This window comes from Haliotis rubra, unplaced genomic scaffold (genome assembly GCF_003918875.1).
Source record: "Haliotis rubra isolate DU_JTF1 unplaced genomic scaffold, ASM391887v1 Scf460, whole genome shotgun sequence".
In the NCBI taxonomy this organism is placed as follows: Eukaryota; Metazoa; Mollusca; class Gastropoda; order Lepetellida; family Haliotidae; genus Haliotis; species Haliotis rubra.
In genome coordinates this window covers 265,803-281,859 of record NW_025767147.1, presented here as the reverse complement: position 1 = coordinate 281,859, position 16,057 = coordinate 265,803, and the positions used below count along the sequence as shown (strand labels likewise).

Sequence of the window (16,057 nt, the reverse complement as noted above, 5' to 3'; positions counted from 1 at the left end):
AACCATTCTGACATTCAAGTACTAATAGGACCAGGTCTGTCTGATCGATATTCGTATTCAAGAACACTATTTGCAGCTCCAATGACTTTTCATGTTCCAGCCAATCTATAGTGGAAATGCCAGGTCGATACAACGCTCATCAGCATTCATTCATTGCTTCCGGTCAAGTTGGAGACGTCACGTGACCCTACATAAACAACATGTTTTGTCAGGTGAAATATTTAGAGAGGTGTTTATTTGTGCGAAGTAGATTAACGAAAGTAAGTTTGTTGACGTAGGCAGGAAGCTAAACGCTGTGTTTAGACAGAGAAGGTTATGCTAGTTGTTGCCATGAGATACGGCGCCAAGAACTGCTCTTGTTCGCGAAGGAACGGTTGCGGAGGGAGAAAGGTAAACGGCGACTAAAATGTAATGAAAGCTGATGGCCCATTATGAATCATGTTTGACTCTTTTATGCCAAATGTTACTCTCAATGACTTTATATTGTAGCTTAATCATGAGTGAGTGAATATGGTTTTACGCCACTTTTAGCAATAATTCCAGCAATATCACGGCGGGGGACACCAGAAATGGGCTTCACACTTTGTACCAATGTGGGGAATCGAACCTGGGTCTTCGGCGTGACGAGCGAACGCTTTAACCACTAGGCTACCCCAACGCCCCTTAATCATGAGCTAACAAGGAGATAGTGTGCTGTTCTCAAATGGTAGTCTGGAAGAGACGCTGCTGAAAGACGACGCACTCATTGCCTTCTTGGTGTTGAAGTTCTATCGCCATTAAACGGATGCTAACTGTATGGAAGCAAAGGTTATGACTGAGTGAATACGGTTTTACGCCACAGTTAACAGTATTACGGTTACACCAATACCACTCCAGTGAAACGTGTCCAGACCAAACAGTGACTGAAGGCACGGGACAAGAGGTTACCATCACCCCAGGGTGCCGTTGTACAAACGATCTTAGCGCTAAGGTGATCGTAACTCCCATAACTTAACACAGACTTACGACTTGCTTTGTATAACGGCACCCAGGATCACTCAAAGCCTGACCATTCGATCCCTGTTTCAGTCGGTTCCAGGGCCGGTAGGTAGCCTAGTAGTTAAAGTGTTCTCTCGTCACGCTTCGGGTTTGATTCCCTCATGGGTACAATGCGTGAAGCCCATTTATGGTGTCTCCCGCCGTGATATTGCTGGAATATTGCTAAAAGCGGGCGGCGTAAACCATACTCCTTTACTCACTCACGCAATCGGTTCAATACACCGCAATGGGTCACTGGACCTATTCTGAAGCGGAATCTCCCAAATGGACAACATATCTTCCGTATAAAAAACATTTAATATGAAAATTAAAATCTAGATGACGGACGTAGTCAGGAAGACGACGCCTAGAGGTAATTATATAAACCTGCGAATATAGGATTCAAAGCTACGACAAGCGGTTCTTGAAACCCACGGGACGCAACTCTGTACAAAGACGTTTTGGGCGCCTACAAATTAACTGTCACATCACATTCAAAGGTAAAAAAAAATCTCTTTCTTTCATGCTTCATGGTATCAATAGACAAGACCTCATTTGTATGTCTTGATTCGAATTCACATTTGTGCAATATTTCAAGACAGTTTTGGGCTATACCATTGCAACATAATGGGAAACATTCCTCAGTTATCTCCCTTTATCGCTTCGCCAATAGATGGCACATCTGAAATCTGAAATTTAGAGCGAGTGAGTATGGTTTTACGCCGGTTCTAGCAATAACCCAGCAATATCATTGCGGGGAACACCAGTAAATGGGCGTCACACATTGAATTCATGTAGGGAATCGAACCCGGGCTTTCGGTGTGACGAGTGAACGCTTTAACCACAAGCTTACCCCACTGCTCCGCTGAAATTTACACATCCTTGGTGTAAGATGCCGATGATCAAACAGCTTTTTGTCTCCACAGAGTGGGACTTTGATCATGCCATCAATAACTGAATTACGGCTGTGTCTAAGTGTGGCACGATTATTTTCAAATTGTCGTGATAAATCATGAATATTCCTCACTGTATTTCGTTTAGAGCAAAGAAACACAATTGGAAATGCATGGTGTTCTACTGACCTGATTATCTTAAAGTAGTAGGTTCGTCTGAGATTCGCCGCAGATTCCAAGACGTCTGAAGGCAGGGTCGTTAAGGTCGCTCACAGAAGACGTAAAAAACGTGTTCAAGAAAAATAGCACAACAGGAAAAGAAGACCTTGATAAGTGCATCAAGAACGTCCAAGAAGAATTCAGAGGCAGCCCTTTCTTTCACAGAAATCAGAAGAGTCACAGAAACGTGCACCTGTAATCACCTTCTGCACACCTGTATGGACAAGCTGTTGACAGGATTCACAGATTGGGTATCGGAGGTTCGGTGTTATCATGTTATCAGCAAATAGCTCTCGACTATTGCTCCTTGTCTGTGGAGGTTGAGATTGTCGGGCTGGATGGCCCCCAACGTGGCGAAGTTATGTTAACAATGTCAGAAGCAGACCACCTCGATGGACCTCGGCGACATGATGTTGATAAAGTATGTTGTTGGCATGTGGAGGTCGTAGTAGATGTTGATTGCGGGGTGATGACCGTGACAAAGATGCTGGAGATTTGAAAACGATTTTATAGGGTTATCAGTCGTACCGTGACTGTTTACATGACGAATGTGTAAGGTAATCCGTCTGGTCCAAATGCACCGGTGTAGTAATGGATATATAAGCCAATGCACCAGATGAGGCAGTTGGATAACCTAGTGGGTAAAGCGTTCGCTCGTCACACCGAAGACCGGGGTTCGTTTTCCAGCATTGGTAGAATGTGCAAAGCCCATTTCTGATGTCCGATATTGCTGGAATATTGCTAAAAGCGGCGTAAAACATAACTCACTCACTCTCACTCCTAAGAAAAAAGGTCACAGCTAGCTGGCAACTGTCAACCGAGACCCGGATGACCCAGCCGACAATTCGGCGAAACAATTCGAAGCATTGCAGCAATGTTTCCCTTAGAAGGCAAGTTACCTTTCACATTCGGTTCGACTCCGGTTCGCTCTGAATATGCTTAGGCTTTCGAGCTGCACATCATTGCCCTGGTTTTCACAAAATTGGTTCATGTATGAAACCAACATCACTATCAGTCTGACAAGCCATGATATCACTGAAGTACTCAACCTTAAAATAAACGCACTCACTCATTATATCTATTAACATGGAATTTATCGGATATTTTCTTCCCAAGGGCCTCAAAATTGACCTGCATAAGATTATTGTTAATTTTGTAATCCAACCAACAAGATCAGATTTCAAACTATAAGTTCAATATCTCATACATTTCTATGAATGTGATGACTTGAAACGAATAGGGGGAAAATATGGCCGAGTTGACCTCCATATGGAAGAATCTATTGGAGCTGGGAAACTGATACCAACGGTTACATGAAATTATGATTTACTTTAGATCAAAATAGTTCCTAGATCTTCACGAAGGGGAAAAGCCCCAACACTAACATTCCGATCCAGGAGAACTAATTAGCTTCGCAGTGCGACACCTCGTGGTTCTTAAACCGAACACATCGTTTGCCTTAATATTTGGAGTGATTACCATTAACAACATTGCTGACGTCAGCAAACTAATTAATTATTTATCGTTCGACACCCAACAAGGAAACCTAATTCCAAACAAATATGGTAATTGTTTCGATGGTTTTTTATCGCATCCAGCCACCACTGAACTCGGGTCTTCAGCGTGATGAGCGAACGCTTTAACCACTAGGCTACCCTGCCGCCATTTTTTTTGTTGGTAATCATTATTATTGTCATTTTTTTGTGTGTATTATTATTTTATTCATATTTTTTAAAAGAAAAATTAGTTTGACACACAGTTCCATCAGAGTTCCACACGTTTGTTGAAGGACGCAATTTGAGTTATGATGGTTTTGGCATATTGCAATGTCGTCACACATTGCACCCATTCGGGGAATCGTACCCGGGTCATAGGCGTGACGAACGAAGACGTTAACCACTAGGCTATCCCACCAACCCGAATTTAGCAAGAAGGTATGCGTTATTGCCCCTTGCGGACTTCAGGATGCACTAATACGATGGGTCTGTGGTCTCCTATTTTAACGTCTGTGCCATCGCAGATAGTTGCTATCAACTGCTGGCTTGTGTGATCCATGAGTAAAGTACCTACTGTACAACAGCATTCACTGACTGAGTCACTTAAAAGACGGCTACATGTTGGCATCATATGACCAACATGCTACGTAAGTGGTATACGTAAGTGAATACGTATAGTGAGTGAGTGAGTGAGTGAGTGAGCGTGCAAATTTATCGGCAATATCTCAGCCTAACTGTGATGAGAGAAAATTCCACGTCAATATCAAATATATTCAAACCGTATAAAATCATATCGTCAAAGGACAGTGTTACATGCAACTAGATTATCACATTTTAAACTGGTCAGAAAGCATGTAAAATGTTAAACTGCCAATAAACAACATAATATAAACATGGGCTAGCAACCAAAGTTAGTTTTGGTTATATCCACGATTAATCAACTATTGGCGGTTGTACTTCGTCAATATAACCTATAGGTAAACCATTAAACAGCAGTGAAAATGGTTTGTATGAAATAAATTCGGATAACCTCTTCGACACATTAACACTATAGTTCTGTTTTTACCATTTCCAAGGGTGCTTTCAATTTGTGTTTTCTTTTGTGCTAGTATTTTGTGACTATTTTATTGTCATATCCCGTGTGTTGACCTTTGAAACCCAATTTGATCAATGTAATCTCAATCAGAACTCGTTTCAGCCCCAGTTCACATTTTCTAAGTTACTACAGTCGAGTTAACGGTAACTGTATCTTTAATGTTCACCTTTTCCCCAGAGACAGGTAGAACATAGTCACCTGTGTAGGCAGGTAAGAGATAACTGTGCAGGGGTTCTTGTAACGCAGCATCATATCAGACCCACGCGAATTAAAATGTAAATAAACAATTAGGAAATATCTCTTTCCATCGCCACCGCCCGCTGTGTGTGTAGACGTGTTTGGGCTATTCAATTTGGATATTTCGATAACAAGGATTTTATCTGCAATAACCGATATGAACAGGGCGTTTGAGATTAAGTATGTTGGCTAAAATCATCTTTCAACAAGCAAATGTAATGTCAGGAATGCCTATTTGTATCATGAGCTGGTGTTAGACAAGGAGGTTCTCTTCCCACTCCTTTTTTAATAGTATTTACAGAACTATTTACATTAGTCAACGTAAACACGGAACAATTCTTGAAATAAATCAAAAGTAGTAGACATTTTAAATCACAGCTTACTGGTGCGTGAATTAATGTTGTTTGACCCCTATTCCATTATAAATCGGCTAAATTTCAATGATCTTAAAATGGCTAAGTAAAGTAAAGTAAGCCTGGCAAGTAAGTGATAGACATCCCCGGCTACTATCCGTGTTGCAGATGTAGCTAACATAAACCATGCAATACATCCGTGAAGATCCGGGTTAGAATTGATCTTCATTACTGACTGACTGAGTGAGTTTAGTTTTACGCCGCTTTTAGCAATATTCCAGCAATATCACGGCGGGGGACACCAGAAATAGGCTTCACACATTGTGCGCATGTGGGGAATCGAATCCGGGTCTTCGGCGTGACGAGCGGACGCTTTAACCACTAGGCTACCCCACCGCCCTGATCTTCAGTAACCCATGCTTGTCGTAAGAGGCGACTAACGGGTTCGGGTCGTCTGGCTCGGTGATGTGGTTGACACATATCATCGTATTTCAATTGCGTAGATCGATGCTCATGTTGTTGATCACTGGATTGTTTGGTCCAGACTCGATCATTTACAGACCTCCGTTTTATAGCTGGAATATTGCTGAGGGCGGCGTTGCACAACCGACCAATCAACCGAACAATACAAATCATACACCTCTGGTTCATGGTAGCTGAAAATGACGCCAGCAAGAAATAGTGCATAGATGAGGATATATTTTATGCGATAATACATGCATGATGTCAGTGGGTATTTCCCAACAGGCGGCGTACACATGGCTGCTGATAGAACAAGGGGTCGCAAATTTCAAGCGGACACTTGCAAGGCAGCCCTATCTCACATTGTGACCATACAATCCCCAACTTACTTCGCTGCTCCTGAAACACATGGATCAAGACGAAACTGACGACGAGCACGTCAGAAGGTCCAGTCAAGACATTGATCCTCTCACAATAAGTGAGTGAGTTTAGTTTTACGCCGCTTTTAGCAATATTCCAGCAATATCACGGCGGGGGACGCCATAAATGGGCTTCACACACTGTACCCATGTGGGGAATCGAACCCGAGCCTTCGGCGTGATGAGCGAACGATTTAACCACTATGCTACCCCACCGCTCCCTTTCACAATGAGTCAAGACAGCACGTGTACAGTAATATATGAACATAACCATATCATCACCATTTTGACAGGGGAAATGCCAAATATGATACAGGTACATATGCACCGCCACAGACACTTGTTTGTCACTGGCACTGAGAAATCAGATAGGGCGTCTTTAGCTATCAAGTAATTTGAAACGTACAGTAAAGAGTCAAGGGGAGAATTCTGACACGTCTCGGCACGTTACCATTGTAACTACACAATTTAGGCGACACTGGGGGCTAATTGCTTCCTGGAATTCCTTTGCGGAGTGTCAGTCTGACATCAACGATGTCGGAAGTGGTTTTAGTGATTTTTTTGGTGCGTTTTAAATATTTTATATAAGAAGGTATTTCAGAATATCCATGTATGTATATTTTTAAGATTCAACATTTTGAAAAGTAATTTGGAAATTTGTAACTGTTGGAACATATTAGATATGTACAAGACAAGTTCAAGACTCAAAGTACATGGTCTTAATACCAAGAAGCAATGTAACAAAAAGATTTTTTCCTTCTATAGTATGCAGGTGAGTGCGTGCGTGAGTGGGTGGGTGGATGGGTGAGTGAGTGAGTGAGTGAGTGAGTGAGTGGGTGAGTGAGTGAGTGGTGAGGTGAGTGAGTGAGTGAGTGAGTGAGTGGGATAAGCTATCATATAACACATGTCTTCGGTGTAACGCTTTAACCAGATGACAACCTAACACACCATTTCCTGTGAGTAAAATGACATAGACACTTTTCATCAGAAGCACGCATGCATCTCTCTGTGAGTATATTTTTACATTATTACGTCTTTGAAGCCGATTGTGGGATTCATTCGACCTCATGGTGTTACCGCACGACCTGAGCAAAATACACTAATATTTATTGACGATTTATCCAAGGCAATAAAAGGATAGGGCAGAGAGCTGCGAAGTTTGAAAATCATCAGGACCAATGGAACATTAAGTGATAAACATATTAAAGTGCATGGAAGCTATCAAATCACAGAAACTGCCTTGAACCTGTCCTAAAAATTGAAAAGATGCGTCATTCCGCACGGAGAAATGTCCTCCAAGAAACCTGATGTAACGTCATCAATAAAATGTGACATGAACTAATTCTGAACTCCGCTACCGTTTTTTGAACTTGGAAACGCTTTGAAATTCATATTTCTTTGAAAACCGGTATGATTTAATTTAAATCAATAATAGCTTTTAATCGAGGTCTTCATGACCTTAGCTTGAACTTTAAATAAAATCCAAACCCGGCTTGACCTCATAACAGTCGATGAAAACGTTCATTTCTTTTTCAAGCTGCTGTTGATAATCGATCGAGGAATGTTTGATTGTGTGCTACTGTTCGAAGAGAACGCACAACCAAACCTATTCTCATTTGTTTCTTCAATATACTGTGATGTAACAGGACAGAACTGAGAGTTAATGGAACATCGTACACATTTATTCAGGTCAAACATGCTGCCAAAGAGCATTAAGTGTTCAATTGCATCGCCATTTGCTGTGTTGGAATCTTAGATTCCCCATGGTTACGACGGATGTAATCACCACTCCATCTTCAGCAACCCATGATTTGTTTCGGGCATGTCATGTCACGCCGATTTGTTTCATACAACTTATGTCACGATGATTTGTTTATGCATGTCATGTCACGCCGATGTGTTTATCATGTCATGTCACGCAGACTTGTTTATGCATGTTATGTCAGGCCGATTTGTTTCGGGCATGTCATGTCACGCTGATTTGTTTCATACATCTTATGTCACGATGATTTGTTTATGCATGTCATGTCACGCCGATGTGTTTATCATGTCATGTCACGCTGATTTGTTTATGCATGTCATATCACGCCGATGTGTTTATCATGTCATGTCACGCAGACTTGTTGCTGCATGTCATGTCACGCAGACTTGTTTATGCATGTCATGTCACGCTGACTTGTTTATGCATGTCATGTCACGCTGATTTGTTTTATGCATGTCATGTCACTGGTTTGTTTATGAATGTCATGTCACGCTGATTTGTTTCATACATGTCATGTCAATCACTCGAGTGTATCCCATTTGCGTAGATCGATGCTCATGATATTGATCACTGAATCCGGGTTAAAAGTACTAGTGGTCTCCAGCAACCCATGCTTGTCGTAAGTGACCACAGGAGGTCATTGACTTCGTTGATGGATACCATCGTGTCCCTATTGCTCAGATCATGATGTCAATCACTGGAGTGTCTGGTCTTGTTTCCAGAATTTTAGCCTTAGGTTATAGAGTTGGAATATTGGTTAACAAACCAACCAACCAACAAACAAAAATCAAACTTTAACACTTCTTCACATACGTCTTACCTTCAAATATAACCAACAGTTATTTCTCAGATATAGAAATCAGTCAACAAGATACAAGAGGCTCACAACCAAAACCATATACACACAGAACTTAGTTAAGCACCTCCTGACATATCTCACGATTGAGTGAGCCCCGATTTCAACCCTTTGGAGCATATCTGGAACATGATTGGTCGTCGAGTGCAACAAAGGGATCCTCCTGTACAGAGCCTGGCCCAATTGGAAGCTGCTTTACACGAGGAATGGCATAGACTGCTTTAAGGGGGTATGAGGAGGAGAGTGCTGGCTGTCGTACAGTCACATGGAGGTTGCACTTGGTATTGACCGTGTAAGACATGCAAAATGACATTTTGAATGTTCACATTCACCAATAATTCAACATTAATAATTCCAGCGCCATACTTGTACAGATATGGTTTTGTATGAAAATCAGTTGTTGTTTTTTTTTATAATAGGCAATTATCATCATAAAATCAACATGGATTCCAATCATTTTGTCGTTTTATGAGTCAAAAGATCATACGGGTCAGAAAAACGCATGCTTTTCCATCGTGGTAACCACGAGAAGTTTTATGCACTTAATTAATTATAAGTTCTTTGTGTATATTAAAGACACTGTAAGACGCTTCACAGAACTAGTATTCTGGGAATGTTTCCTCGACCCGACCTGAGCGACTGGGAACAAAGTGAATATCTTAGCTGCAGGGTTTGTGACAGTTTGTCACTCTTGAATGGCATCTTTCGTGGCACCTGTTTCAGATTTAACGCACGATAAGAAGGTGGACATATTTTGATAAATGCGAAAGTAGCTTGAGGTTCTGACTTGTCTGCGAAATGCATTATTGATTACCGTGATATGTCATCCACATGAGGTTTATAGATTCCAAAGTTATGCAACATGTATATGCAATGAGTGGAATGTCACAGGTATGTGCCAGCTGCATGGACAGTGTAGCGTGAGTGAGTGCGTGAGTTAGTGCATGAGTGAGTGAGTGAGTATGTTTTTACGACGCTTGTAGCAATATTCCAGTAATATCGCGACGGAAGACACCGAAACGGGCTTCACATATTGTACCCATGTGGGGAATCGAACCTGGGTCTTCGGCGTAACGAGCAAACGCTTTAACCACTAGGCTACCCCACCGCCCAACTCAGAATGAACAGTCAAAGGAATATAAGTAATATCTACAGTTTTATACACAACAGGTAGGTATATTCAGATCGCTGTCGGATATTCAACGTACTGTGCTCACATGAGTTTGTATTGATACACCGTCGATGTCTATCTAATAAAACACATTCACAGAGTGTTGATCAGATCAGTAATTCTGTTCGTTCGTAACATGTAATGTCTTTTATCATTGATAAGATTACTGCTGATTGAATAATCTCTAAAATGAGGATCTTTTGGGTCGGTCATAATTACATTACTCAGTTTCTGATATTTGTTGTCTAAGCAATATTGACTTATTTCACTAGAAAAGATAGCAAAATGGTTTGCATTCTACTTTCACGTACTTTCTCATCACGCGTTCCTTTAGATGTGGGGAGAGAATAAAGGATACCCAACATTCCGTAGTTTATCATCATGATTTAAATGAGGATCTGATTAAGAAAATTGGATGCAAATAGCCTCTTTGGTGAAAGTGAATGAGCACTGAGCAATTATAAACAAGTAAAATCTCAAATGAACAGAAGATGCGTGATATGATATAAAGAATAGGGCGTTTATCTAAACGGCTGATATGAGCAAATATAGCACGAATTCAAAGAGCATCGGCAAAAAGACTGCAATGAGCAAATGGAGATGGAATACATAACCAATGGGGCATAAAGAGCAACCGGAACAAAATAAGTGAGTGGGTGAGTTGAGTTTTACGCCGCACTCAGCAATATTCCAGCTATATGGCGGCGGACTGTAAATAATCGAGTCTGGACCAGACAATCCAGTGATCAACAGCATGAGCATCGATCTGCGCAATTGGGAACCGATGACATGTGTCAACCAAGTCAGCGAGCCTTACCATCCGATCCCGTTAGTCGCCTCTTACGACAAGCATGGGTTACTGAAGATCAGTTCTAACCCGGACCTTCACGGGTGGCACGAAATGAAGAAACACATCATGAACATAGAGAATAGACACAAAACAAAGAAAGGTGCTTGGAGTGCAGACACACGGTGATTGCAAACAGCATACACAAACAGAGAAAGAACAATGTAGAGAGTATACATAACACAATGTAGAGAGTAAACACACAACAGTGGGTGAGTGAGTGATTGACCTTTTACTCCGCTGTTAGCAATATTCCAACAATATCACGGCCGGGAACACCAGAAATGGGCTTCACACATTATGCCCATGTGGGAAATCGAACCAGGGTCTTCAGTGGGACGAGCAAACACAAGAGAATTGTGGAGACGGAACATAACACAATATGGAGAATAAACACAAGGGAAATGTAATCATGAACACAGAACAGAAGAGTAGTGACTGAACACAAAACACTGTAAATAATAAACACCAAGCAGAAATGTAGTGATTGAACACAACAGAAATATAGTGATTGAACATAACACAATTAAAAAAAAAGAATAAATACAAAACAGAAATGTTAAGACTGAACACAGCACAACGCAAAGAATAAACACAAGAGAAATTAGTGACTGAACACAAGACAATGTAGAGAATAAACACAGAGAAATGTAGTGATTGAAAACAACACAACGTTGAGAATAAACACATAACAGAATAATAGTGACTGAACACAACACAACGTTGAGAATAAACACAGAGAAATGTAGTGATTGAACAACACAACGTTGAGAATAAACACAGAGAAATGTAGTAACTGAACACAACCCAACGTTGAGAATAAACACAAGAAAATTTAGAGACTGACCACAACACAACGTTGAGAATAAACACATAACAGAAATGTAGTGACTGAACACAACACAACGTTGAGAACAATCACAAAGGGAATGTAGTGATTGAACACAACACAACACAAAGTAGCGAATAAACAGAACACAATGTAGACAGCAAACAACTGAAGTCACTACCATCAGTTCCCCAAACAAAACCTCCAGACATGAAAGATAAAATGTTCAACAACAATACAACCCGATTATCAAAACGTTTGCTATAGACAACGGAAGACTTCAAACTACGATTCAACAGGAAATATCCTTCCTCGATTTCGCCCGAAGGAAACGCGCTGAGTGATAAATAAAACGACAAACCTCGGGCTAACATCGTACGGACACTATCCTATCGCAATTACATTGTAGGATCTACCATTTCTCCCAAAGCTGTAAACTATTTAGATCTTTCTGGAGCCAGAGCGAGTTTTGCCTAATCTCGCGTAATCTCGCCAAGACAACGAGCAAGCTATTAGAGACACGGGCCGTGCATACAGACAGGCACCGCTTTCGACATGCCCGAGTCAGATACTCCGATATAGCAACATTGACGTCAGGCAGCAGAAAACATGTCCGTTTGTTTGAAGACGACTTTTCAACAAGAGATAACTGTTCTAATTCGGTCAGACTTAAAGATGCACCGCGAATCAGATGTGCTTAGAACATGTTCTGTCGTTTTAAGAGAATCCGGTTTTATTAATGTTCTGGAAAGTGGATTTCATAATGGTAGCCTTGATATGCGCACTCTTATGGAGTTCGAGAGCGGTTGGCCCGTCGTCTGAGGCGCCGAAATTTGTTATGCAGAGTTGCGTCCCTTAGGCACGCTAGAACCCTATGATTCTGGGTTCGAATCCAGGATTGTCCCGGTTATGAAAACCATGCTCCCTGTCTGTTGGAATTTCATTAACAATACTATGTAAGGCCGGGTTCTCCTCTCACGTTGACTGGGGTGGTGTGGTAGCCTAATGGTTAAAGCGTTCGCTCGTCACGCCGAAGACCCGGGTTCGAATCCCCACATGGGCACAATGTGTGAAGCCCATTTCTGGTGTCCCCCGCCGTGATGTTGCTGGAATATTGCTAAATGCGGCGTAAAACCAAACTCAGTCAGTCAGTCTCACATTGACTTGAGACGCAGTGATATATTTGGAATACAGTTCAAAGTGGCGCTAAACCAAAACTCACTCATACTGCTGATATATTGTATATATTATACTTTTTTTTTATTTCATGTTTTATCGTGAAACTAATTATTCAAGTAAATTTAAAATGTTCAAAGTTCAACAACTGTACTAAACCTCATTCACTTTTATAAAAGTATGTATTAAACGTCAAACATATAATCACATGTTAGACAGAGACAGTTTCTCATGTATATAATTCTTTCTCTACACAAATGCCTATGTTTTAAATAAAAAAATACTTTGCCACAGAAAAGCAATCTAAAATAATTCTGCAAACATAGCTAATTGAATAGATCATTACACATTTGAGTGAGTGAGTGAGTTTAGTTTAACGACGCCTTTAGCAATAGTCCATTTGAGGTTCTGAGTTGTTTTGGTCTCGAAGCAAGGGTCTGTGGATCTTTGTATACATACTGTCAATATTACTTTACAGTGAGAAAGTATTATAGCTTTAACTCAGCAGGTAAAAACAGGATTCAAATTCGTTTTGATGCTAAGGTTGCCCCGCGTCTGGGGTTTGTATAGCTTTAGCAAACTAAAAACAAGTCTAATTCTCCCGAGTTTTCAACAGTTGGAAAAAATGAAATTTCAATATCTTTAAGATATATTTAGCTACTGAAAGTAAAATAAAACTTGAGATGTGTTTAGATGATTCAACAACAAAAACAACTGCTCTAAATGATTGTTGACATGTTGTGATTTTGTGAACAAGTTGCCCTCGAAAACATATTGTTGAGGCATTAGACGTGAGAGAGCACTTCAGAGATACTTGTGTGCAATGCTGATATTGTCTCTCACACTGAAGAACACAAGTAGACAAAACAGATTTCTTGAGACTGCCGTTCACCGGATATATCTATCATTCCTGTCTACCATTCCTGTCGAACATAATGAAGAGTTTTTACAAGATTAAAGATGGACAAATTCTCTCTGGTTTTGGGATATGGTTGGATGTTAAAAGTAAATAAAGTCAACTTAATGAGAATAAAAACCAAAAGAAAACAGCAGAAGCACAAAACGGAACATGTGGAGAGAAAACACAAAACCAATGTTTGAGTAAAACCGCAAGTACAAACCGGATGTACAGAGCAAGAACAAAACTAATGTAGGAGGCAGGCACAAACCGGATGTAAAGAGCAAGAACAAAACTAATGTAGGAGAGCAAGAACAAAACTAATGTAATGGAGGCAAGCACAAACCGGATGTACAGAGCAAGAACAAAACTAATGTAGGAGGCAAAGGCCAAACCGGATGTAACAGGGAGGCAGGCACAAACCGGATGTACAGAGCAAGAACAAAACTAATGTAGGAGGCAAGCACAAACCGGATGTACAGAGCAAGAACAAAACTAATGTAGGAGGCAGGCACAAACCGGATGTACAGAGCAAGAACAAAACTAATGTAGGAGGCAAGGCACAAACCGGATGTACAGAGCAAGAACAAAACTAATGTAGGAGGCAGGCACAAACCGGATGTACAGAGCAAGAACAAAACTAATGTAGGAGGCAGGCACAAACCGGATGTACAGAGCAAGAACAAAACTAATGTAGGAGGCAGGCACAAACCGGATGTACAGAGCAAGAACAAAACTAATGTAGGAGGCAAGCACAAACCGGATGTACAGAGCAAGAACAAAACTAATGTAGGAGGCAAGCACAAACCGGATGTACAGAGCAAGAACAAAACTAATGTAGGAGGCAAGCACAAACCGGATGTACAGAGCAAGAACAAAACTAATGTAGGAGGCAGGCATAAACCGGATGTACAGAGCAAGAACAAAACTAATGTAGAAGGCAGACACAAACCGGATGTACAGAGCAAGAACAAAACTAATGTAGGAGGCAGGCACAAACCGGATGTACAGAGCAAGAACAAAACTAATGTAGAAGGCAGACACAAACCGGATGTACAGAGCAAGAACAAAACTAATGTAGGAGGCAGGCACAAACCGGATGTACAGAGCAAGAACAAAACTAATGTAGGAGGCAACCACAACCCGGATGTACAGAGCAAGAACAAAACTAATGTAGGAGGCAGGCATAAACCGGATGTACAGAGCAAGAACAAAACTAATGTAGGAGGCAAACACAACCCGGATGTACAGAGCAAGAACAAAACTAATGTAGGAGGCAGGCACAAACCGGATGTACAGAGCAAGAACAAAACTAGAACCCGGATGTACAGAGCAAGAACAAAATCACAATTGGGAGAAATCACAAAACGGATACAGAGAGCAAGCAGAAAACTAATGTAGGAGCAAGCACGAAACGAATTGAGACAGCAAGCACAAACTGGACACTGAGAGCAAGCACAGAGAGGAAAGAGCGAACAAGCACGAAACAGATAGAGGGAGCAAGCATAAACATCATGTAGACAGCAAGCACAAATCGGATAAAGAGAACAAGTGAAAAAAATATGCAGAGAGCAACCAAGAAATACAAGAGCATGCACAGCAATAATTGTTCAGATATTTAAAAAGGGGGCTGAGGGGTTCTTAAGAGATGTGTGTGTGTGGCTGAGTGGTTGAGTGAGTGAGTGGACGAGTGAGTGGAAGGGTTTGTGGGTGAGTGAGTGTGTGTGTGTGTGAGTGTGAGTGAGTGGGTGTGTGAGAATGTGGGTGAGTGAGTGAGTGGGTGGGTTTGTGTGGTGAGTGGTTGAGTGAGTGAGTGTGGTTGAGGTGAGTGGTTAAGAGTGGGTGGGTGGGTGGGCGTGTGAGTATGTGGGTGTGTGAGTGGGTGAGTGAGTGGGTGGGTTGTTGGGTGAGTAAGTGGGGTGATTGAGTGAGTGAATGAGTGAGTTGTATTTCACCTACATCACGGAGTGGGAGCTCAAGGCGGGAGAGAAGCCTATGTTTCTAGAACAATCCCTGAAACTTATTAATTGCAAATATATACCAATACGTCTTTCACAGTAAACAATACAGAGGGGACCATAAATTTCGCCATAAACGACGCTCACTCAATTTATGATCACCGAGTTCATGAGTAAATATTTTATGGTCATGTACTCCAGAAACGTGCTCACTACAATTACAGATAGCTGCGTCGTGAGCCAACAGAAAGATCCAGAATGAATAAGTTAAGTACTTTCACGCCTTTGTCAGGTATAAACTGAAACGCGAAAAAAACTTTACTTCTCAGCTGATTTATGCAGTAAACTATGTTTATAACGAACTAACG

General features: G+C 41.2%; 1 protein-coding gene across 1 annotated transcript; it reads left to right on the top strand.

Annotated features, from left to right (window-relative positions):
* The first annotated feature begins 6,958 nt into the window (after nt 1–6,958).
* Nucleotides 6,959–15,132, top strand: LOC124290280. Its single transcript, XM_046726992.1, has 2 exons — nt 6,959–6,964; nt 14,284–15,132. The coding sequence occupies exons 1-2, from the start codon at nt 6,959–6,961 to the stop codon at nt 15,130–15,132; spliced, it is 855 nt and encodes a 284-aa protein (XP_046582948.1).
* Nucleotides 15,133–16,057: the final 925 nt, after the last annotated feature.